The sequence below is a fragment of the Rhipicephalus microplus genome, chromosome 2, assembly GCF_043290135.1.
Source record: "Rhipicephalus microplus isolate Deutch F79 chromosome 2, USDA_Rmic, whole genome shotgun sequence".
Classification (NCBI taxonomy): Eukaryota; Metazoa; Arthropoda; class Arachnida; order Ixodida; family Ixodidae; genus Rhipicephalus; species Rhipicephalus microplus.
The window spans coordinates 35,465,483-35,491,270 of NC_134701.1; the positions used below are offsets into that span (position 1 = coordinate 35,465,483).

General features: G+C 45.7%; 1 protein-coding gene across 2 annotated transcripts in view; it reads left to right on the plus strand.

Annotated features, from left to right (window-relative positions):
• The window catches only part of arr (low-density lipoprotein receptor-related protein 6), a 345,664-nt gene that overhangs the window by 258,239 nt on the left and 61,637 nt on the right, over nucleotides 1-25,788 (plus strand). For both annotated transcript variants that reach the window (XM_037420245.2, XM_075886375.1), the window contains exon 13: nucleotides 15,543-15,671. In XM_037420245.2, coding sequence (XP_037276142.2) covers nucleotides 15,543-15,671 — 129 coding nt within the window. The remainder of the gene's footprint in view (nucleotides 1-15,542; nucleotides 15,672-25,788) is intronic.

A 25,788-nucleotide genomic window follows, 5' to 3' on the forward strand; every position in this document is an offset into this window, starting at 1 on the left:
AATGCCTCTGAACACCTGCCACGCAGAAATGTGCTAAAAGTTTTGCAAACAGCAGTTCAGCCCTACTTGCAATGTGCTCCCATCTTAAGCTGCCCTGAAAGCGTTAACGACAGCCACTCCTGACGATCCGCAGATCTCATAGCCGAAAAATTCCTAAGAATTCTCCTCGTCAACCACAAAACTCAACTAACTGACGCAAACAACAAGCCTTCCACCTACACACACAAGCTGACTAGGAAGAATTTTAGGCTATTGACAAGACATTTGTGAAGTCTGGCAAAGTTTTTCTCTTGAAAGTGTTTAACTATTGCCAGTGCTTATGAGGAATAAATATTTATTATCAGACCTCATAATGTCTACACGTTTGATGGTGCAGAGCTGTACTTTGGGCTCTTTCATTTACACATTTGTCAATAAACTTGAGCTGGATGCACCTAGCGCAAATAAGAAGTCAAAACAAACCATTTCTGTGCCTTCAACGATTAGGCAACTTGTTTTTTAATGCAGGGTGAGTGGAGAAGCACGCCCGAACTTATGTGTTCGCACGCTGTACGGAGCGGCGGAAGATGGCAGGGTCGCAGCTTCCCCTCAAAAGAGAGGCAAGAGGCATGTACTATACCCATTGCGAAGACCGTAAGGAGGGAGCGCGCAGGTGCAGTCTAGCCCAGCCGTGCTTTTGAAAGGAAAGTTATTGCTGCTGCCAAAACCATTGGCAACTGTGCCACGGAGCAGCAGTTCGAAGTCAACAAGCGGAGTATTCGTGGTTGGCGAAAGCAGAAGGCGCCCTCTTTGCAGGAGCGGCCAGCGAAAGAGTTTTTGCGAACCAAAAAATGGAGCGGTTCCTGACGTGGAAGGAGAACTGCAGACTTTTTGTGGGAGCATCGAGCTGCACATCTTGCTGTTCACGTCGAGCTGCTTCAAGCAAATACAAAAGGGAGATCGCCCGAGACAAAGGCATTCAGTTAGAGGATTCCAAAGTGAGCATGCATTGGGTGTCTGTCTTCATGCGCCGCGCTGGAAGACTAAGACTTTAGCACATGATCGCACGCATCAACGGGTGACAGCAAAAGAGGGCCATGACTAATTTAAAGATGGTATCACAGCAGCAGAAAAGAAAACAAACAATTAAAAGGTGGCAAGGTGGCGGGAGTGCGAAGAAGACGATGGCGCACTAGAATGCTGAGAGTCTGACTTGGACAGCGCCGAGGAAGAGACTTTGGTGTTGGGGTGTGTGTCGTTGAGCTTCGGGAGAGAGCATAAAGGGCCTGGCAGAGATCTCCAGGCGTCCTTGCAAATGAGTGATTTTGGGGCCGAGGCGTTCGTTCCGTCCAAGCAGCTAATCCAGGACCTCCAGGGAAAGCAGACTTCACTGTCCCGATTGTCGAGTGAGACTCATAGAAGCCATATCGACACGACGCTGGTGCCAGTGTCTGTATTGTCGACCTTTGGGTTTGATTACGAAGGGCCCGACAGCGTCGAAGGGTCTCCGCAAGCAGTCGCTCGCGATTCCTTCTGCCGCTTGCTTTGCTCGTATCGACCAAAGGCCTGCTGCCAGCCTCCCTCAGCGACATTTCAGCCCACCTGCCTCCTTGTCCGCCCCAGGAGTGCTCGTGCCGCCAACTCAACATCTCTGCAACAACTACGCCGCCCCTGCCATTTCAAGCATCACAACAACCTATGGTCGCCGCTTTCTCGGACGGTGCAAACCCTCCGAGAAGGGTTTGGGAGAGGAGGAGAGCACTGCTATAGGGTGGGTGAAGGCAAGTGCTGGTGAGGCTTGAGGGGGGCAGGTGTCCTTTTTGCACCCCCTTGCTGACAGCCATGCAACAACCGGGGCTCTTCGATTAGTGGGGCTTTTCGATTTTCAGGCCTCTGTGTCATGAGTAAAGGAGAAACACGAGATGCGTGCCAAACATGGAGACGGGGCAATGGTGCACGAGAAGAAAAAAAGTCACCCCAGAGCATGTGCACCAGCCACGTAGACGCACGAGATTGGTCAAAAAAAGGCTTGTGGCCATCACCTCATCTTGTGTTCGCGAGTGTTGGTTTGGTTTTCGCTTTCGATTTTTTGCTTTTTATCATTTGGGTTATAAAGTGTGTTTGTTGCCATGCCCGTCTTCTGACTCTCTCAATTCCATCCGATGTAAGTGCTCTCGAAATAATCCGTGACACTCTGGCAGCTCTCTGAACTAGCCAGAAGGTCAGCCAGCTAGTTCTGGTCAGTACAAGAAACAGCGTGGTGGTCACATGTGTGGGGAACCTGAGACAACCCGAAGCTGGCTGAAGATTGCAAAATCGAATGCTGGGACAGCCAGCATTAACATAAGCAAACGCTACCGTTGTGGCAGCAAAGGAAACAATGCACCGCGTGTGCATTGTTTTTTTTTCTGCATTGTCCGCTTGGAAATACGTGGCTAAGTTTGCCGAACGGTATTCAAGTTGGGACCCTGAAAAACAATATAGATATCTCTTGAGGGCCCCTCTGCCACATGTTTAATCACGCAGTAAGCAAGAGCTGTTACCTAGATGTATTCAAAGTTGGTAAGGTTATTATCCCAGTCTACAAATCTGGTGATCCGAACCACCCGGGTAGTTATAGGCCAATAATTATTCCCTGTTCGAAAAACTCGTTGCGCTACAACTAAATGCATTTTTCGAAAACAATAACATTATCTGCCAGCATGGCTTCATTGCATGTAGATTCACTGCAACCGCTGTTTCAACACTTTCACAATTCATTAACACCACTCTAAACAAGCAGGACATTGCAGTGTCAATATTTCTTGATGTAAGAAAGGCATTTGACACAATGTCATCCTAGACTATTTGAAAAGTTAGAAGAGTCTTAGGGAATCGTTAGAAATGTGCTTCAATTAATCCACAGTTATTTCCACGCATCTACACAGCAAGTAGTAATTAACAAAAATTGCTCTACTTTTGCTGATATCACAAGTGGAGTACCACAGGGATCAGTTCTGGGTTCCATTCTCTTCTCTTTATTCGTAAATGATCTACCACAAGCTCTTAAGTACACCGAAGTGTTGATGTATGCTGATGACACAGCGTTACATTACGCAGGTAATTCACTTCCTTCACTGCTAGAGCTTATATCGAAAGAAATAGCAATGATAATTAAGTGGTTTACAGAAAACAGGCTAGTCATAAATACCGGGAAAACTCAATATGTGTATGTCGTATTTCACTCATGCAGCAAAATAGTAAACTACAGCATCCTTGATATTCTCTAACCAACCAAACTCTGAATAGGGCTTACACATTCAAACATTTAGGAGTCCTTTTTGACCAAAACTTGCACTCGAGAGACCAGATCAATACTGTGTGTAGAAAACTAGCTTTTAGCTGTTAGGCACTGGTCCATTCCCACCAATATTTTCCTCTTTTTTTTACTTCGTTGCATATACTTTTTTCTGTTTCGTTCACACCTCGGCTATTGCTGTGAGGCTTGGGGCCTAACATAAAAAACTTATTTAAGACCTATACTGCAGTTACAAAAACGTGCTCTGAGAATAACAACATTCTCCCCAGTTCATTACCCCTGTAGCAGTCCATTCAATGAGTTTCATATTCTCTCATTTACGAGGCTAAGAAATTATAAGGTAGCTTACCTAGTTCACAAAATACTGTACACAAACTTTTCACTGCCCAACATCATATTCAACTTTCGTGTGAAATCACCAGGCAAACAAGTAAGCTAAAATTAAACCTTCCTCCTTGCAACATTTTTCATGGCGAATGATTGTTAGAATTTTTCGGAGCTCAAACCTGGAACACTGTGCCTTTAGAAATAAAAACTATGTGTAACTTCAACCTTTCTTGCAAACGCTCTTTCTTGTCTATTGAGTTGTAATCACCTTTCATACGTAGATTGTACATCGTTGAAACTTGTAAAATCAATTATTTTTATGACCAATCATGTGCGTCGCTAACTTTCATGTACTTTCTGTATTGGACCAGCTACTAGCCATGTAGGCTATTAGTTCAACTATTATGTACGCATCTTTTGTATACGCTGCCTAATAAACTAATATTCTTGAGCTTATGCAATGCATTTGGGGTACAACTTCGTCCGCTAGCACAATCACTCGCAACTCACCGCGAACGAAACATCCAGCTGGCGCACACTGCCTCAAAAATGATGCAAGGTGAGTTGCCGCGCCGGTCATGACTTAAAAAGCTCACGTCGTCTTAGTACATGTAACAGTAGTCACTGCACAACACGAGGCTATCTATCTGCTCAGCTGTCGCGTGGTATACAGTTGAAACCCACAATAACAAAATCAGCAGGGAAAGAACAGAATTTCACTCTTGTGGGAATTAAGTTGGCACGAGAACACAGCAGAAAAGACATGGAATCAACAAAAAAACACATTTTATTTCCGAAAGTCGGTAAGTTTACTTTGGCGGGCCTTACCATGCAGCAATTTCATGCCTCTCGACTCACACTGTAAGAAATGGTTTATCGCCACGTCGTCATCGTGCTCGTCGAAAAACGAGCGAATTGTGTCGAAACCATTCAGCACATCCTGTGAACTTGTTGTTTTCTCTGGCTGCTCCGGTCGTTGCTCATCGGGATCGACCGCCTCACACACGCCACTGACGATGGCTTCATCAGTCACTTCCTTGTGCACGACGACGTCCGCGCAAACGAACTCATGGACGCTGAGGCCATCAGAAATCTTGTTTGCCGCGGCACAAAGTTCGCCCCATACACTGGTCAGTGACGGCGACACTGCGCTGTTACCAGTACCGTCATCAAGTGCGCCTGGAGGCGAACATTCTTCCGGTTTCACTGGATCAATGCATGATGCCTGCGAAGTGACAAGGCCGGCATGTGTGAAGCAATTCGTTATCATGGCTGTACTCGTCGCAATTCATGCGGCGGTGATCATCTCTAGTGCCATGAACATGTCCACGTCAGTGGGGCGCTTCATATCTATATTTAGCAGCAAAGGCTGAATCAGCCTCTTTCTGTAAGCTCACTTGACGCTGCAAATAGCACCCTGATCGAGGAGCTGCAGCACCGAAGTGCAGTTTGGTGGAAAGAACACCAGCCGCACGTTTCCGAGCTGCATGTCGATGTGATGGGCGCTACAGTTGCCGAGAAGAAGGCAGACCGACCTGTTTGCCTTCTGCATGTCCGCATCGAAGGACTGGAGCCAGCTGCTAAAAATAGCCCGCGTTATTTATTACTTCAAGTTCGCGATGTAGCTTACTGGCAGCCTGCGATTCCCCTTGAAACAGCGGGGCTTCTTGCTCCTGCCCAATAACGAGCAGTGGCCGTTTATTTGTGCCATCTATGTTGGCACACAAAAATCGTCACGTGCCGCTTGCTGTGCTCGCCACTGTGGCACTTCTGGCCACCGGTCTGGCCACAGTCTGGTCCGAGGTCTTGGATGGCATCATTTCATAAAACAGTGCCTTTTCATTGGCATTATAAATGTCCGCGGGCTTGTACTGGCCGAGCAGTTTTTTTGTTGCTCAGCTGCCACGACGACGTTGTCACCGAGTCGACAGCTGCTGCCTCCCTGGAGATGACTTATCACGATGTCGTGGCGAGCTTTGGCTCAGCCAGCCGGTACTCGCCTCAAAGTTGTCATGGCTGAGCATACAAGCGAAGTCCAGCGCCTTCTCTTGCACAGATAAAGGCACCTTGTTGGCGCGCTGTTCACAAAACCACGCGAACACCGCCTTGTTCACGTCCGAGAACATTGCAGCCGTTACGGTTTCGTTTCTTGCACTCGTGCCGTTTTCAAGTGCACCAAGAATGGAGGCCTTGTTCTTGAGAATCGTGGACAGCGAGCTGCAAGCAATGCCGAATTCTTCGGCGATGTCCTTTTTTTTTGTGTGTGTGCTTTTCTACCTCGCTGAAGATTGCAGCCTTATCTTCCAGCGTGATGGACTTCTGCTTTTTCGTTGGGGGCGGCATCTTCGCAGGCAGCGAAATCAGATATGCCCCGCCGCGGTGGTCTAGTGGCTAAGGTACTTGGCTGCTGACCCGCAGGGCGCGGGTTCGAATCCCAGCTGCAGCGGCTGCATTTCCGATGGAGGCGGAAATGTTGTAGGCCCGTGTGCTCAGATTTGGGTGCACGTTAAAGAACCCCAGGTGGTCTAAATTTCCGGAGCCCTCCACTACGGCATCTCTCATAATCATATAGTGGTTCAATCAATCAATCAAATCAGATGAAGCAACCGCAACACACTGTTCACGTTGCACCAAGCGACCAAGCAAACTCTCCACAAATGGCTTCACACGCGCGACCATGTGTGCACAAAGCCGACAAAGCCAAGCACAAAGCCAAGCGAACGAACGACATTCCATGAGGATTGTGGCTTTGGCTACGGACGTAGTCCGCGATAACGAGCAGCTGTTTCTGGATGGATTCTAATTCATAGGCGAGATATGCTTGTGAGGGTTGCCAGATAGATGAAGTGTAATCCAATTTAGGTCGAACGTATGTCTGATATGCAAGTTTTTTAATAGCGGGTGATGCAGATCTGAGATTTTGGCGCAAAAATCCAAGTGTGCGTGAAGCATGTACGCACTTTGTTTCAATGTGAGCGACCCATGATAATGAATATGTCAAGTGAACGCCTATATACTAATAGCAGTCTGTTCGAGTTATGTCATTTGAATTGATATGGTATGCGTGAATTGCGGTGCTGCGTTTACGGGAAAAGGACATGGATTGGCACTGATTGAGGTTAAGGGGCATGAGCCATTTTCCACACCATGCAGCGATAGTGTCAATGTCTTCCTGAAGATCAGTGGAGTCGCTAGGCTTGTGAATGGTATTGTAGATGAAGCAGTCGTCAGCGAAAAGCCGAAGTCTGGTTTTTGTGTTACATGGCAGGTCATTGAAGTAGAATTAAAATAATAGGGGGAATAAGCCTGCTTTCTGGGGGACGCCAGATGTAACACTAGAAATTGGCGAGTCATGAGAGTTCGCAGTTGTGTATTGTACGCGTCCTTTTAAGAAATGTTCTATCCTAGTAATCAGTTTCGGGGGGATTCCAAGAGTAGATAATTTTGCAAGCAGGTGACTGCTTGGGACACGGTCGAAGGCCTTCGAGAAGTCGAGGAAGAAGGCGTCAATTTGTAGATGATCGTTCATATGTTGCAAGATATCATCGGTGAATTCTGAGAGCCGAGTTTCGCACGACGATAGTTTTATAAAACCATGCTGGTGCGCATAAAAGAAGTTAATTGGTTCAAGGTAGTTCATTAAATTGGTTGCTATAATGTGTTCTAGCAGTTTTTGATCGTATGCTGGTTAGCGAAATTCGGTAATTAGGTGCTTCTGATCTGTCTCCAGACTTGTGGATGGGAATGATTTGTGCCTTCTTCCAATCGTGGGGAACTTCACGAGTGCTTAGTGATTGTTGGAACAGGAAGGTTAGTATTGCGCTTAACTGGTAAATTTTGTTTTAAGGTAGCTTGCTGCTGAATTGATCACAGCCGGCCGAGGAGGATAATTTGAGAGGGTTTACTAACTTAGATATTTCATCAACGTTAATCTGTATATCAGGCATTCTGGTCGGCAAATGGAGTGGTAACTGGGTAAAATTAAAGCTTTGAGCAGGTGAAAATACTGACAAAAAGAAGTTGTTAAAGACTGTAGCACATTTTTCAGCGTCGATTAATTCGTTGTATACGTTTGACAGTTGCGTTTGACGATTTGGCGGGGAGATAAATTGAAAGAATTTACGAGGGTTAGACTGTAGGTTTGATAAGAGGCCAGTTGAGAAGAATTTGTCTTTGGAGGCTTTCAGTTCCGTAATTTATTCATTAGCAGCCAATTTGTACTGATCCCAAACCCTGGCGTTATTAAGAAGCTTTGCTTTCCAATAAAGGCGTTTATCTTGTTAAGTAGGCGCTTGAGGCATTGCGTAAGCCACTGGTTATTTGTGTCAGTATTTATAAGGATAGTGGGAATATGTCTGTTTTTTAATTTTAGCATCGTGTTATTATATAATTTCCAATTAGTGTTAACCGAGTGGGCAGTGTATGACTGTCGGAAGTCGTCGTAGAAGAGTGCAAGTTCGCGGTTAAATGCGTCGAAGTTAGCTTTCTTTTAATCGGTGATTAATTTTTGTGTTGGGGCGTTCTTTTTTATAGGCAGAGAAATGCTGATATGAAGGAGGCTATGGTCGCTGAGGGCAGGAAGCAAAGTCACATTTTTTATGTTTTCAGGGCTAGACGTTAATAAGAAATCTAGGGTGTTGTCGCCCCTTGTAGGGCATGTAACTGTTAATTTTTGTGTTGGGGCGTTCTTTTTTATAGGCAGAGAAATGCTGATATGAAGGAGGCTATGGTCGCTGAGGGCAGGAAGCAAAGTCACATTTTTTATGTTTTCAGGGCTAGACGTTAATAAGAAGTCTAGGGTGTTGTCGCCCCTTGTAGGGCATCTAACTGTTTGGTGCAGATTAAAGTCCAGAGTAAAATCAAGAAATTGTTTGGGTTTGCTAAAGGGTGATTTGTTGGCTACTGAAAGTAACGACCAATTTATGCATGGATGAATAAAGTCTCCAAAAAGGAAGATCGGTGCCTCAGCTATATCTTTCTTTATTTGTTCTAGAGAAAATTGTAACTTCTCGCAAAAGGAGGGGCTACTGTCTGGTGGACGGTAACATATTCGAAACACTATTTTGACAATTGTACTGTGCATGCATACCCATGTAAGTTCAATGTTGTCGTCGTGATTGATTAGTGAGGATGATAAGCTGTCCCTAATGGCAATCAGTACTCCTCCACCTCGCCTGTCACGTCGGTCACGTTGATATACTATTAGATTGTGGTTGGATGGAAAAAACTTCGCAGTCACTGACGTCCTTGTTTAACCACGCTTCGATTAACAAGACGATATCGGCTGCGGTGCCGTCTATGAAGCTTTCGAGTTCGTCACGTTTTGGGATTATGCTGCAGATGTTGGTGAAAAGCATGCTAATGTAAAGGAATGAATCAGGTCGGTTTTTGGAGGAAGAGAGGACAGCATTTCTTTTTCGTCACTGGGGTAGTACAGATAGGGTATCTTAGGGCTGCTAGTGTAGTAACGACAGAAACTGATACGCAAGAAGCCAATCAATGGGCTTGCCCTGAGAGGGAAAGTACAGGAATTCAGAGTCTCGCTTCAGAACAGGTACTCGGCTCTTAGTGAGGAAACCAACCTATAGATACAATGAATGATAATCTGACAAGTATCATTACGTAGTGTGCTGTGAAAGTTGGAGGCAGGGTAGTTAGACAGGGCACTGGCAAGCTTTCCCAGGAAACGAAGAATCTCATTAAGAAGCATCAAATCATGAAAGTCTTAAGTACAACAGACAAAATAGAACTGGCAGAGCTTTCGAAGTTGATTAATAGGCATAAGGTGTCCGATGTAAGAAGGTATAACATGGAGAGAATTGAACACGCTCTGAAAAATGGAGGAAGCGTCAAAGCAGTGAACAGGAAACTTGGGATAGGCAAAAATCGGATGTATGCACTAAGGGACAAAGAGGGCAAAATAACTACCAATATGGATAGGATAGTTAAAATAGCAGAGGAGTTTTACAGAGATCTGTACAGTAGCCGGGACAACCACGACTTTAATGCTATAAGAACGAGCAGTAACCCAGATGACACCCCACCTGTAATGATGGAAGAAGTCAGAAAAGCTTCGGAGAGCATGCAAAGAGGCAAAGCTACTGGTGAGGATCTGGTAACATCAGATCTGCTGAAAGATGGAGGACAGATTGTGTTGGAAAAACTAGCCACCCTGTAACGAGGTGTCTCCTGACGGGAAGAGTACCAGAGTCTTGGAAAAACGCTAACATCATCTTAATACATAAGAAAGGAGATGACAAGGACTTGAAGAATTACAGGCCGATTGGCTTGCTCTCTGTAGTATACAAGCTATTTACAAAGGTAATTGTCAACAGAGTAAAGAAAACAGTAGAATTCAATCAACCAAAGGAACAAGCAGGATTTCGAACAGGCTACTCAGCAATCGACCACATTCATACCATCAATCAGGCAATAGAGAAATGCTCAGAATATAACCAACCACTATACATAGCCTTCATAGATTACGAGAAGGCGTTTGATTTAGTAGAAATATCAGCCGTCATGCAGAAACTGCGGGATCAGGGCGTCGATGAAGTATATATAAACATCCTCGAAGAAATCTACTGGGGATCAACTGCTATCATAGTGCTTTATAAAGAAAGCAACAGAATACAAATTAAGAAGGGTGTAAGGCAGGGGGACACAATGTCCCCAATGCTATTTACCGCGTGCTTACAGGAGGTTTTCAGAAGCCGAGAATGGGAACAGTTAGGGATAAGAGTTAATGGAGAGTACCTTAGTAACCTGCGCTTTGCCGATGACATTGCATTGCTGAGTAACTCAGGGGACGAATTGCAACTCATGATTACGAAGTTAAACAAGGAGAGCAGAAAGGTGGGTCTTAAAATGAATCTGCAGAAAACGAAAGTAATGTACAACAACCTCAGAAAAGAGCAGCGCTTCGAGATAGGTAATAGTGCACTTCAAGTTGTAAAAGACTATGTCTACTTAGGGCAGGTAATAACCGCGGAGCCGAACCACGAGATTGAAGTAACTAGAAGAATAAGAATGGGGTGGAGCACATTTGGCAAGCACTCTCAAATTATGACAGGTAGATTGCCACTATCCCTCAAGAGGAAGGTATATAACAGCTGTATCTTGCCGGTACTTAGCTACGGAGCAGAAACCTGGAGACTTACAAAGGGGGTTCAGCTTAAATTGAGGACGACGCAGCGAGAAATGGACAGAAAAATGGTAGGTGTAGCCTTAAGAGACAAGAAGAGAGCAGAGTGGATTAGGGAACAAACGGGGGTTAAGGATGTCATTGCTGATATCAAGAAGAAGAATGGACATGGGCCGGGCATGTAGCACATAGACAGGATAACCGCTGGTCGTTAAGGGTAACTAACTGGATTCCCAGAGAAGGCAAGCGGGTTAGGGGGAGACAGAAGGTTAGGTGGGCAGATGAGATTAAGATGTTTGCGGGTATAAAATGGCAGCAGCAAGCACAGGACCGGGTTAACTGGCGGAACATTTGAGAGGCCTTTGTCCTGCAGTGGACATAGTCAGGCTGATGATGATGATTATGAGTGTAGTTCTGTTTGGTGCTGAGGGGTGTTCGATAACGCTATTGGATGCGGCGTCGTAAAAGTAGCGTCTGCTACCTATGTGTAGTTTGCCAAGGCTGAGCTTAAATGCGCATTTTGGGGGTTTGACAAATTTTAACAATATAGAGCATGCAAGGCGCGTACTTGGGGCAAAATCTTCTCTTATTGCGAAACATGTATCTTTCAGCTTCCGCCCGCCTACTAATATGTTTTCTTTTGTCTTGAAGTGAGCTAGTTTTACTATTATAGCGCATTTTTTTGTTGCCGAAAATTTTCCAAGGCGGTGTGCACACTCTATATCGCTGGGGCTTAGGATTAGGTCAAGAGTATTTTTGCACAGGTCTAGAATTTTGTTTTCTCAGTCGTTCCAAGGTTCATTATCGTAATCATCAATGCCAAAGAAAAGAAGGTTGTCTCGGCACATACGGTTGTTAGTGTCAATGTTCGCGGCTTTTAAGGTAGTAATGGCATGCTCTAGTCGGTCAAAAGTGTTAACAATGGTCGTGGTACTTTGGTTTGGTTGGCATGAATCTAATGCATTGGAGCGGCTCAGAATCTCAGCTATAAGTTTTTTTTGGGCAGTCTGTGTTGATTTAATATGTTCAAGATCTACACGAATTGCGGCTTGAACACTTTCTATTCGTTTGATAGCGTCACAGACAGGTAAAAGTTCAGCACTAGGGGAGGGTCTGGGGTTAACCTCAACATCACTCGATAGTAATAACAAAATTTCACACAGCAAATGGAGGACAAACGCATCGCGACACAACGGCACCACTCCGCGACATTTCAAGTCGTAGGGGCACGACACCGCCAGTATACATATGTCATCACTTCTGAATTCTTTTAAGCAGGTGAGGTAACAAACTGGAATTGTAGAAGCGTTGTGAGCATCATAGGTTTGGCGGTGTTGTGCCCCGAGCAGCCGGCGATTCCTTGCTGCTTATGTAGCGCTCGATCTGGTCCCGTGGTTGCTGGCGTCGGAGAGGGCCAAGGTTGCCAGGCGGTGTGCCAGGCTCGTGCTAAAAGCGGGTGGTTTGTGACAATTAACTTGGAGGGGGGATGTCCGGCGGGTGGAGAACTTTCTTCGGGCAGGTAGGTGGTTCCGGAGAGAACTTGGGTGGTGATGTAAAGGCAAACGGCTCCAGGCGCCAGGTACAGCAGCACCTGGAATTGTAGAAGCGTTGTGAGCATCGTAGGTTTGGCGGTGTTGTCTCGCATCGATGCGAGCGATAGTTTTGCACAATTTAAGTGTAGCATGAATGCATTTCAGCAGTTTTCGAATGTAAATGTTGCGAGAGTAAACTATTGGCACACTCGTGTTTCAAGAATTTCGTTAATGTGAGGCTGTGGTATGAGTATTTTTCATAGTCACGAGTTACAAAATGCAGTGACTCCTATGGGTGTTCGCCGGTGCTCCGAAAATATTTAGTTGCAGTGAGAATTTCGTTCCCTCAAGATTTCGTTATTGCAGATTGCGGCCGTAAACACTTATCAACCAACTTGCATTTTTGTCTAAAGTTGAGAAATGCGCAGGTATCAGTACCACGTGTGCGCATCGTGTCTAACAAAATAAACTTTTGCATGGCACAGTTTGGACTAGTTTTGGGGCATGGCACTTCTGAAATCTCTGCTTTGATTTTACCTACTAGGTCATAATTGTACATGCTGCACGGCATTATTATTAAGAGGTAAAAAAGACAATGCCAGCAACGAAACAGGCAATGAAAGTTTGTGTACATTTCTGAATCAACCTCCATTTTTTTTTCTTGTGTCGACAATAAAGTCTTTCATCCATCTGTCTCGCATCGATGCATCGTAGCATAAAATAATGTTATGCCAGCTCTGCAGGCCCATAGATCGAAGTACGCTCGCACAGCGTTTGTGACCAGCGAGCATCACACACTTAAAAACAACAGCCAAGAACAAGAGCATTCTATCACCATCAAAAATCAAGTGGTCAAGTTCAAAAAGATTCACTTACAAATGCAAACATATGATAGAGCAAGCTGGTTTGGCCACAATCGTATTCGCTAATTGCACAGAAAGCAGGCCTTTTTAGGCATGTGCATGACACAGTTAGAAAGCAACACTTCACCGCATTTCACAAGAGGAAGGTTCACGGTAAATGTAACAAAAGGGATCAACAGTAGCTTCAAGCCCTCGCCGCTACTCTTAATCTCCCCATCTCGCACAACAAAACAAGCTTTAAAAGATAACGCTATACGTAAAGACAAGAGAAGGCGTAGTTCCCAAGCTCTCAAATTGCAATCCATCGAGTCCTTTTTCTTCTCGAATCTGTTTTCTTCCCGCAACTATATTGTAACACCTGCAAGCTGTTATCGCACAAAAAACAAAAAAAATTTACCCGAGAAAAGCGTACACATTTGCTTGTGTCTCACGAAATCCCAAGTAATGCTTCACCGCATGGTACAAGCAATGAAGCAGCACCTCGGTTCCTATTTTTTTGTCTGTGTGAATAAAACATTTTCTACCGCATTTATTAGTTTTTTATACTATTCATGAGTCATTTACCTTAAAAATGTATATTCTGTTTCTTACTTTTCTTTGTTTTGAATATTTTGGCATATGCAGGGTTTTTTATGGCACTGTTTACTAGCTGGCAACCAAAATGGCGCATTTTTTACATTTCTTTACATTCCAGAATATTTTTGTTGCTCTACAACTTATATTTTTTTGGAAAGAGCATTTCATTGTGCAAAATTTGGTATGCTGCAGTGCCTGCTGGAGTAATTTTCAAACTTGCAAAAACTATTTTTCCATGACGCAAAAAAAGGACCATTTTCGCACAGTAACAAAAAAGTTAAATGTCCACAGTCAAATAAGCACGCTCCTGGGTCTCTTTCTCTTTAGAATGGCTAGGAAGAGCTACACAGGAGCAAATAGGTAAAGTACTAATAGGCCAGAAGAGTCTTTTCACCTCCTATCAACTTGGTCTAACGACACAGGGTCAATTTCTCTTCAGGCAAGAGGAATGCATGCACCGGGTACTCACGATCTCCTCTGCCAAGATTTGCGATTCTCCATGCCCCGTAAAGAGGTTAAATGTCGTAATAAAACAAAAATAGAATCTATGCGTGTTATTTTTTTTTAGTACATATCAATAAAAATACTAGAGTAAGCTTACTCCATTTTGTTTATCTCGGTGTTTTCACCATTCTTCCAATTTGCTGCTGCCAGCATTCACAATGCTTGGCTGTTCTTGGTGCATCGTCCTTTAGAGCAGTTTTAGTGGTGCGACACTGTGTATCGTGGTTAGGACACATGATTCATGCCAGCCTCTCATGTGCTTCGACATTGTAGCAAGTAACTAACATTGCGAGAAGCAACTGGTGAAACATCCAAACAATCCGCCGATAATAAGATTAACGGAAAATTATGGCCACCTGCCACGTAAGAATTTACTTTAGAAAAGGTAGCCAATATATCTTACATTTCTTGACGTACATGCATATAACATGCACAAAGAGCGAATTGCAACTGAAGCAAGAATCGAGGGTGCTACCATGTTGTGGAAGTAGGCACAATCTTTTTAGGCAAGAAGCGATATTTTCTGGTTTTCCAGAAACCTGTGATGCGAACGCAATGAATGGCCCTTCGCGACAGCCATGGCGACAGCAAATTTGTCGCCGTAGTTAAAAAATTGGGTGTATGTCGTTGGGCCTTAAAGTTACATATTTGCAGAAAACGACCGTCGATTGGCGAAGCAGTTTCGTTACCTTCGCTCGCTGTGTGCCTATCAGCTGAAATGTCTCTACGCTTGCCCCATTCTCGAACCTCGCTCTGGCACATAAATAATCAAAAAAGGCTGGGGACGTGCTGCGCACAGATATAAAAAAAAACAATGTAGAGGGCGGTTGGGTAGAGGGAGCGAGCCGAGGTGGCCAAGGGGGGTCGACATAATAGTTGAAAAAAATGGAAGAGATCTAAGAGGCAAGGAGGCTCAAGGTGTAGGGCTATCGGACTGCAGTGGATGAATGTAGGGGGTGCACTTATTGTACGGGGGGGGGGGGGAACAAACAAATAATGATGACTGAAGTTGGGGTGGGGGTATATTAATTACGCGAGTGCGTTCATTTTGCATGCCTGGATTATGCGACGGTTCTGCATGGTCCCCTGAAAATTTTATAACTGGGATCCCACTGAAGTAGTATTGCCGTACACTACAAATTTGTATGTGGCAGTGCTGTGTATAACTGTGTAGTGAGTATTTATACCATGCTCTTGGCAGAAACACGTTAATAAGCATGATTTATTGTTTGTGGCAGGTGAGCCTTCAAGCTGCCTGAATTCCAAATAGGTAACCCTTATTGATTCCTGCTGAGTTCTTGTTTTCTCTCTCTCTCCAGGCTGGAATCAGTGCGCAGTATACAATGGGGGCTGCTCCCATCTGTGCTTAGGTGTACCAGGCCAGCGGGGCTTTCAGTGTGCATGTCCCACCCATCATTTGCTGGGGCCCAATAACCGGACCTGCCAGCGTGAGTGTTCCCGTGCTATTCTTATAGGGGTATGACCCTGCATTGCATTACAGAGCTGCTTGCTAGACTCACTATTTTATCGTCATCATCTAGTTACTAGTAAAGTCTTCTGTTGTGGCGTCTTGCAAATGGGGAAAAAAGGAGCATGCACGCATGTGAAGTAAGTAAAGGAATAAAAAATGATACTTCTAAAGGTACATAAAGAGTAATAAAAAAAATAATCAAATTCACAATGCCTTAACAGCTGATGCACTCAAGTCAGGAGAGAGGGCCTGCAAAACAGCTAAATAAGTTAAAAGACATTATATATCAGTCCTAAAAAATTTGTTATATATAAAAACTTGATATGATAAAGCCTACGAAGTCAGCAGTTTACTTTGCTTTTTGCCCTGTAATTTTGGGAGTGCCACACTGTGTGTAATGTAGAATGATGGGCTGTGGTGCTGCGTTTTGTACTCGCGCTTGCTACGTGAAAGCTGCTCAATGCTGCCTACCAGTTTCTCCTGCTCGAGTAATTGAAATATTTGGGATCAAGTTCATAAAACAGTTAGCACTCAATGTTCAAGTAAAGTGCTCTGCCAAATAGGAACGAAGACGCTATCAGGAGCACATTGAATGTTCATTGTTCCAGATGCCGTCTGCTTGTCATTAGTGTTGTGGAGTCTCGATATGGTGAGCGAGCAATGCCACGCTCTTGGAGTGAACGGACATAGTAGCCGCGGTCAGTACAAACCAAACAACATACACACACATATCGTCTGCTGAATCGATACATCAATCGTTATTCACATGCCAGGACATCTGTACACAACATTACCATACACTCCATGACAAACACAATAACACGACAAACATACCATAACATGACAAGCACAATAACATACCCAAGGCGGTGTCGCCAACACTTGACTTACCACGAGGGTCCCCGACGTGTAGCCCGCGGTGCCATACACCGGGGACCCACGCTACAGACAACCGTTCGCGGCAATCGCCACGCGCAGAAGAGACTCCCTCAACTCTCGCCCGCCACCAAAGTTTGCATTCCGCCAGGGGTCACTGCCAGCGCTACCACTGTAACAACCTTGATGGTGATAGTGGTACTCAATGAAAACACAACGCCACCTACCGCGCGATGGTTGTAACCCGAAATGCCGCTTTTGAGCGGGACACGTGCGATACGCAGGGCAAACAACTTTACAAGGGGTGTCAGTACCCCCACATTCCTCCAAACTTAATTCAAACCATATCCTGAAAACAAAGAGATCAGCTACACAAGTTCTAATAAAAAAAAAGTCACAACACATGCCTTTTCATAATGTCCTTGCACCACGACACCGCCGCTGGTGGACACTGCTGCACTGTCCGGCTTGACATCACCTCAATACCGGTACTGCAACAGCAACGTTGCCGTCTGCGCGACGAACAGTCACTCGAGTCGACATGTCTTTCGCTTGCGACCAGCACTCACAAGGGCGTCGGACTGCAGGCAGGGTGCAGGTCCCGGGCATCTCTATCGCCCGACCTCACGACCGCATTCCTGGCCAGCGGGGCTGACGATGTGCAGAAGACAGTCCGCCGTGGATTACAATACTCCCGCTGCGTACATTCCAAAACACTCGAAAGAAACAATGGAGCAGGGCCTAGGGAAAGGAGCTTCGGGCTTTTTGCTCACGTGGTACGATGGTCAGTACTGCTAGCTAATACATCGGCGGCGGCCGAGACGCCCATTAAAATAAAACAAAAATCACATTTTGCTAACTCACGCTTTGCAAGATAAAAAAAATGTGAGGGAAGCAGAGCGCAACACCTCAACGCCACGATCTACCTAATTGTGCCACGTGCGACAGGCGGCTGCGCAGAGCCTTAGGCCTAATGAGTTGCTCGGCAACAACTGGCATCCACCCAGCCTAGACGCAGAAGAGGCAGCCACGAGGAGACATATACTCTGTTAAGTGGCCCTATCGCTTGCCGCACACAGCAGCTTACCGAGCGATCAGCATGCACCGTCTTGGACGGTGTAGCGCCGCCAAGACATCGAGCCGCAATGCCAGACAGCAACGACGCCCGGCTCTCTGAGCCCAAAGAGATAGAAGAAGCTATTTACAGAAAATCGGACCACCCACGAGGCTTCCTAACTCACTCACTTTAGGCCTGGCCTACAAACCGTGTGCTTTAAGCCTTCTTCACAACAGCAACGAAAAAAAAACTTGCGAGCAGAAAAAAAAATAAAACTCAACCTGCGTTAAGTTCAAACATGTCACAAATACCGATCTCGCTTCTCAACAAAGAACAGCGTTGACGCTAGCAAAGAAGTCTCCCTAGATCTACTCTACCTCGGCTCTAACAAAGGCATGCACCGAACCGCAAAACTGCTGTCCCATGCTCCAAGAGCTCTACGTTGGGCGCCAGTGCGGGGTATCGATTTGGCGAGCGAGCGCCACGCCACGCTCTTGAAGTGAACGGACACAGTAGGTACAAACCAAATAGCACATACATTTATTTAACTAATTTATATGACAATATCGTCCGCCGAATCGATGCATCAATCGTTAACAACACGCCAGGACATCGGTATGCAACATTACCATACGCTCCATGACAAACATACAATAACATGACAAGCACAATAACATACCCAAGGTGGCGTCACCAACGCTTGACTTACCACAAGGGTGTCCAACGTGCAGCCCGCAGTGCCACACACCGGGGACCGACACTACGGACAACCGTTCGCGGCAACCGCCACGCGCAGAAGAGACTCGCTCAACTCTTGCCCGCCACCAAGACTTGCCTTCCACCAAGGATAACTACTGGCGCTACCATTGTAACAACCATGATGATGATAGTGGTACTCAACGCGAACACAATGCCTCCTACCGCCCGGTGGTTGTAACCCGAAATGGGGCTTTTGGGCGAGACACGTGGGCAACACAGTGCAAACAACTTCACAGGGGGTATCAGTCCCCCCCCCCCTCCTCTACAGTGTGTACATCTGCAAGTATGGTGAGGATTTCTTTTTTTTGACTGTTCTTAAGCTTTGGTGCACTCATAATCACTCGTCAGCCCATTTTTGATCTGACTTCAACGTTTGGGTTTTTTCGGTGTCTAAATTATAATGGTGCATGAGTCGAATCCTGCTACAACAACATTGACGGTATGGGTGAAAAAATTCTTTGTCGCGACATTTTGTTGTAGAGAAATTTCATTTATAGACCACGATATTAAGCAAGATCGGATGATGAACTCATGCAATGGTCCCAGCAAGCACATGCATTGACCTCTCGCAAACTTAAACGTATCTGGCCGCAGACTGAGTGAACGTATTCTCTTGTATGACACGATCAAAATATACGGAAAAATTTTGATCTGTGGTTGGAATGCGAGTTATATGAATATTTTGATACGGCACGGCTTCACGGCATTCCAAGGAAGGCAGCCTTGTCACAATATCCGGGTAGTTTTCTCTTCCTCCCGCGGTTTGCAGACGAGGTTGCTGATTATACGCCAGGACGGGTTATATAGAGGAAAATACGATATTAGACAACTCTTGAGGCGTGTCAAGAGCGGAGAGCTGTGAACAAGCATGCCAAAGCTTTGCTAGAGGCGAACTGAAAAATTTGCAGCATATCCACGGAATAAATGATGATGAGTGGGGCGAAGTGTCCGTCAATTCGTCTGTGTGTCTGTTCGTTCGTTCGTGCATCCGTGCATCAGTTCATTCATACGTGCTTCAGTCCATCCGTACGGGGGCCTGTTCGTGCATTTGTCCATGTGTCTGTGCGTGCATCTGTTCGTGCATCTGTTCGTACGTCCATTCACCAGTGTCTGTCCGCCAGTGCGTCTGTCTGTCCGTCTACTGAACATCTCAAATACCGCCATCTTTCTTCTTTTTATTATATATTCATCATATGCAAGTACCGCCATTCAGCGGACTGTCCAAAAACTAAACGAGACTATGTACCACATTTTTGCTGTCAGGGCTTTGTTAACACCGAGAGCATGATAACACCGAGAGCATGAGCACCGTGCTGCGTTTTTTATAATGTATGGACATGCGATATGTGCCCGAGGGCAAGTATGTGCCACTGGTATGCGGGTATGTGCCACTGGTATGTGGGTATGTGCCACAGGTTATGCACAACGGTGGACGCACAAGCCACGCCATAAAGAGCTTCGTCCCTAAAACTGCTACTGAAAGTGCCGAAGCTCTGCACTGCTGTGGCCATAAGTGAATGACTACAAAGCCGTAACCCTTCTTGTCATTTTATTGCTTTATTACCTTAAATCTACGGCAGTGTTAGCTGCACACTTTTCGGATAGTATACGCTATCGATGAATGCTACGATAGCGACCACGGTTTCCTGCAGGTTGTGGCAAACAGTAGTCCGTTCTTAATCTGTGTGCGCTGTGCCGGCCATGCACATGACTAAAGAACTGCGTCATTTCTATCGTTGTTCGTGTCGTTATGGCATCAAATATTGAGTTGAGTAAGTGCGCGTTGACTGTGCGCGTACTTTCGGGATCGCGTTCGACACGACGCAATCGCATTTCGCAGCGGCTGTGGCAGAATGCTCTTACGCTAGGACTAGGTGTGCGTTGCTCGTGTGTGCACCTTCATGGCACCGTGGTTTTCATTCACCATAGCTGGACTAGTGATGATGAGCGGTAGTTTTGCTTTGAGCGCGACGTAAAAACATATGGCGGGAGTTCTTGAATATGGCGATTATGCTGCAGCCTGCACGTGCATCAAACCAACTGGTAGCATCACGGTGGATAGGTGAGCTGTTGCCGTGCATCCCAATGGCGATAAATTTAGCGGAATGTGTATGTGATGGCACATAGTGTGTCTCTGATGAAGAGACATGGTTTTTGCGATGCGGTCATGCCCTCACGAGCTGCCGAGGAATGGTTGAGTTTGTAGCGGAATTTCGCGGTGATCCTAGGCAAGTTCATTGTCCTTATGGGGTGGTACTTGGGAAAACTTCGTTCAATGCACAAATATCCAGGAAAAGTATTCATTGTGAAGAGGCATTTTTGACCTTTTCTAAAAGCGGCTTACGGGGAATCAAACTTTATTTTTTATTTATTGAAAGTTTCGTTCTAGCGGGCTTTATTATAGCAGACTTTGTTATAGCGAGATTAGACGTATGCATACACAGTTGCCGACCGATTGTCCGGACCTGGCGGGGAGCGCTAAATAATCCGAAACATTCGAAAAAGTGGCCAAGCCGTGAAAATGAAGTTTATTTGGATTAGAAAAACTTTTTAAAAAATCAGAATAATGCCATGCTTTATGCTGTTCTTGGGGACAAGCAAATTCAGTTGTATTTGGGCACGGTAACATAGTTGGCAAGTGCTTTGGCGATCGCTGTCGCCGATCGGTGCAGGTGGCTAAGTTTGTGGCACTGTAGAACCAAGCAAACAAAACTTCATGCCGGTCTCAAAAAGATGCATGAAACATCTTGCCTGTTTTATGGGATTTAACTACACAGTCTGGGCTTCTTTTACCTGCACTGACACGGTACAGTGCGTGAGCTTCAAAGATTTCGCGACCATCAATACGCTACCATCGCGGCCGCGAATGAAGGTCAATAGCCAAGCACCGTGACCACAGAGTGCTACTGAGCAACGTGAACAGCAACAAGCATGTGTGCGCATCAGTTGTGCACGACGGTTCAAACACATTTGGCACACCACTAACATGACTATGTGTGCAATGATGATCACAAAAACAAAGGCGTCAAAAATAAAAACCTACCGGCATATTAATGATGATGATAAGGCTGGCTGAAAAAGAAAAGTTTTTCCGTTTTGCAAGCCAAGAAAGATCAGATGTAGCCTCTGAAACTGGAAGATAATGCGCGCTTCTAATCTTTGAGGCCACACAACTACCCTAGCAAAAGTCGCCTATAGAAAAACCAATAGCCTATCGGATTATTGAACATATTGGTCTATTGGTATCCTATGGGTCTATAGGTGGCATTGCAATCTATTGGACCTCTATTGGTCTAATAGTGTCTATTGGTGCTCTATAAGCCTATTGCGTATTGGTCTATTGGCTTATTAGTCTTGTATATGTCTATTGGCATTCTATTAGTCTATTAGTACTGTACTTGCGAATCGGAACTCTATTGGCCCATTTCTCAGCTGAGAACTCAAGCTTTTTGAAATAAATTATTGGGCATTTGAAGGCTGCAACATAGCAGCGCCTCTATAAAATGAAAAAAAATTCTATTTAAAGTGAGACATGTGTTATATTTATAAATACTACAAGATCATTTAATCAAATCGGCAATCTTCCCCGCAACAAGCTTTCCAAGCGTGCTGTCCTTCCTTGTCGAATGTATGCATCTGCACCACTTTTTTAAATAATGCCTGAAAAGAAAAGCAAATATGAAATACCCAGAAGTAGGAGGGAAATTTTTTAGAAAAGGAGCATTAGAATTTTTTTAAAAATGTGCAGATACATCATACTTTAGAATCAGCATAAGAGAAATTCCGATGGGCTGGCAGTAGGTGACAGCTTTCACACGGTAAGGACAGATATTTTGTAACATCTGTACAGCAGATTCAATTATCTTTGTGTCCCAGAAACAAAACCTTGGCCACCCGTGGGAAAGGCGAAACGGCACTCGACGAATGAGCCACACAAAAAAATGCACTAAATTGAAGCCTCTCTATGCAGCCATGTATGCTACAGAACGGTGTTCAGGATTATTGGTTGGAAAGCAGCACAAAATTTTTTGTTTGCAATAAACTCATTGCCTTTCCCTAAAGTGTACTATATTATGATTGAATGAAGACGATTACACATTTTAGGGTTTCAATGCGCAAGTCAATAACGTGCATCTATGCCAGCATCTGTACATGCCAACAGCCCACACTCTGTTCAAAAGTGTTGTACTGTAGAGGGGAAAAATATCGCAAAAAAAAAAAACGATGTTGCCAAACATTTTCATCAGAGCACATTAAAGAACACGGGGGCCCTCCACTACGGCGTTTCCCATAATCACATTCTTACAAGGAAACATATATTTGTGGATATTTACGATGTTTAGATGGGATGGCAATGGCTGACACACTGGCGGGCTGGGACCAGTCTCTATCCACTTCGTAGTCTTTTCTTCCAAGCAGAGACCCTCTACCGCTTTATTCCCCAATCCCACTACTGCCTTGTGGCACTACCCCACGGCGTTAGAGCGCCGCCCCGGCGCTTGTCACGAAAACGGAGTGTTGGGCGACATATAAGGCTTCAGTCTTACGACGTGCAAACAGTAGATGGTGGTGGCGTTGAGTGCGCTTCATTGATGATTCGCTGTATCTCGTAGGTGAGGTTAGTGACGTTGCGTAGGACTTTGTATGGTCCGTCATAGCGAAATACGAGCTTTGCTGAGAGGCTAGTGTCACGACAGGGGATCCACAAGAGTACTAGTGAACCGGGTGCATACGAAACTTCCGGTGGTGACGATGGTACTGATCTTTCTGAGAGGCTTGAAAAAGTGTGAGTCGTTCTCGGCCAATCTTTCCTGCTGTGTCAGCTCGTTCTATGGCATCACAGACATATGTGACAGGGGAGCTTGAACCAGCGGGAAGGAGTGTATCGAAAGGCAGAGAGGGTTCACGTCCATAAAGAAAGTAGAACGGGAATAGCCTGCGGTGTCATATCTGGAGGAGTTGTAAGCAAAGGTGACGTAAGGTAACGTTGCGTCCCAGTTGCGGTGGTCTGGAGGAACATACATCGGCAACATGTCGGTGATAGTGCGATTCAGGCGCTTTGTAAGTCCATTAGTTTGTGGATGGTATGCTTTGTAAACTTGTGGTTCGTGAAAGAGGAACGCACAATATCCTGGATGACGCGAGATAAAAAGTATCGAACTTGGTCTGTAACAAGCGGTCGAAGAGCACCGTGACACAAAATGATGTGCAGTAGAAAGTCGGCGAAATCGGTAGCGCAGTTGGTTGGGAGAGCGCGTATGATCGCGTAACATGTCGCTTAGTCGGTCACCACGGCAACCTATTTGTTCCCGGATGCAGAAGTGGGAAATGGCCCGAGAAGGTCAAGCCCTACGCGGTAAAATGGTTCAGCAGGGATCTCAATAGGGTGAAGGAGGCCAGCTGGAAGCGATGTTGGTCATTTTCGACGTTGACAAAGGTCGCAGCTGGCGACATACTTTTGCACAAAGCAATATAGACGTGGCCAGAAAAAACGGCGCCAGACGCGATCATAAGTGCGTGCGGGTGACTCCCAGGTGACCAGCGGCAGGTTCATCGTGAAGCTGTCAGAGAACATCTACACGCAAATGTGAAGGCACGACGAGAAGGCAGTCAGGACCATTAGGGCGCATGTTGTGGCGGTAGAGAACCCCTTCATGAAGGAAATAGAAGTTCAGCGAAGTGGGTGGAGTAGCGGAACTCAGGCCTTCTATGATGGGAAGTAAATCCAGGTCGCGGCGTTGCTCAGAAGCAATCTCAAGAAAGTCTGATATTGATAAGACGCCCTGCCGTGGTGGTCTAGTGGCTAAGGTACTCGGCTGCTGACCCGCAGGTCGCGGGTTCAAATCCCGGCTGCATTTCCGATGGAGGCGGAAATGTTGTAGGCCCGTGTGCTCAGATTTGGGTGCACGTTAAAGAACCCCAGGTGGTCGAAATTTGCGGAGCCCTCCACTACGGCGTCTCTCATAATCATATACTGGTTTTGGGACGTTAAACCCCACATATCAATCATATCAATCAATGATATTGATAAGACGCAAGCCTCAGTAGCTCTCTCTGTGGCGTCTGGCGGATCCACTGGATACCGTGACAGGCAGTCAGCGTCTTGATGGAGGTGACCAGATTTATACACGACCGAGAAGGTGTATTCTTGGAGGTGGAGAGACCAGCGACCGAGATGTCCTGTGGGATCCTTGAGCGACAAAAGCCAGCAGAGCGCATGATGATCGGTTACAACATTTAAACTGCGGCTGAACAGGTACGGCCAAAATTTAGTGACAGCCCAAACAAGAGCAAGACATTCTCTTTCAGTGATGGAATAGTTCTCGGCAGGGGACAAAAGTCGGCTGGCGTAGGCGATGGCGTAGTCACCTCCATGCCGACGCTGAGCTAAAACAGCACCAATTCCGTGGCCACTCGCGTCAGTACGAACTTCTGTCCGTGCGGTCTGATCGAAGTGGGCTATTATTGGCGTAGTCGTGAGGGCTGCAATAAGTGCCGAAAATGAAGCACGTTGAGACAAATTTCAAGTAAATAGGATGTCTTCTTTAAGAAGCTCGGGGAGAGGCCGCGCAATATTGGCGAAATTCCGAATGAAGCGGCGGAAATAGGAGCACAAACCAAGGAAGCTCCGGACATCCTTAGCAGAAGAAGGTACAGGAAATTGAGTCAGTGCGCGAATTTTGTCCGGGTCGGGCTGTTACCCCAGATGTGTTAACGAGGTGACCAAGAACAGTTATTTCACGACGGCTGAAACGGCATTTGGAGGAGTTCAGCTGGAGATCAGCATTGCGGAATACTTGGGCGGTGAAAAAACAATTATATCATCTAAGTAGCACAAGCAAGTAGACCATTTGAAGCCGCGTAGAAGGGAATCCATCATGCGCTCAAAGGTGGCCGGCACATTGCAAAACCCAAACGGCATTACTTTAAGTTGATATAACCCATCGGGGGTTACAAATGCCGTTTCTTCACGGTCTCGTGGGTCAACAGCGAACTACCAATAACCAGATCGAAGGTCAATGGACGAGAAAAACTTTTCACCATGAAGGCAGTCAAGGGCATCATCTATTCTTGGTGAGGGGTAAACGTCCTTTTTTAGTGACCTTGTTGAGATGTCCATAATCGAGGCAAAACCGCCATGTGTTGTCCTTTTTCTTGACAAGCACGATCGGGGATGCCCACAGACTAGATGACTGTTCGACGACGCCTTTGGCGAGCATTTTCTCGACCCCTTTCTGGATGACAGAGCATTCGGCAGCGGAGACACGGTAAGGGCGGGGAGGTATTGGGTTGGCATCGCCGGTGTTGATGTGATGGGTCACAACTGATGTCTGGCCTAAAGGGCGGTTGTCTAGATCGAATATGTCCACATAGGATGTCAAGGAACGGTGGAGGTCTTGTG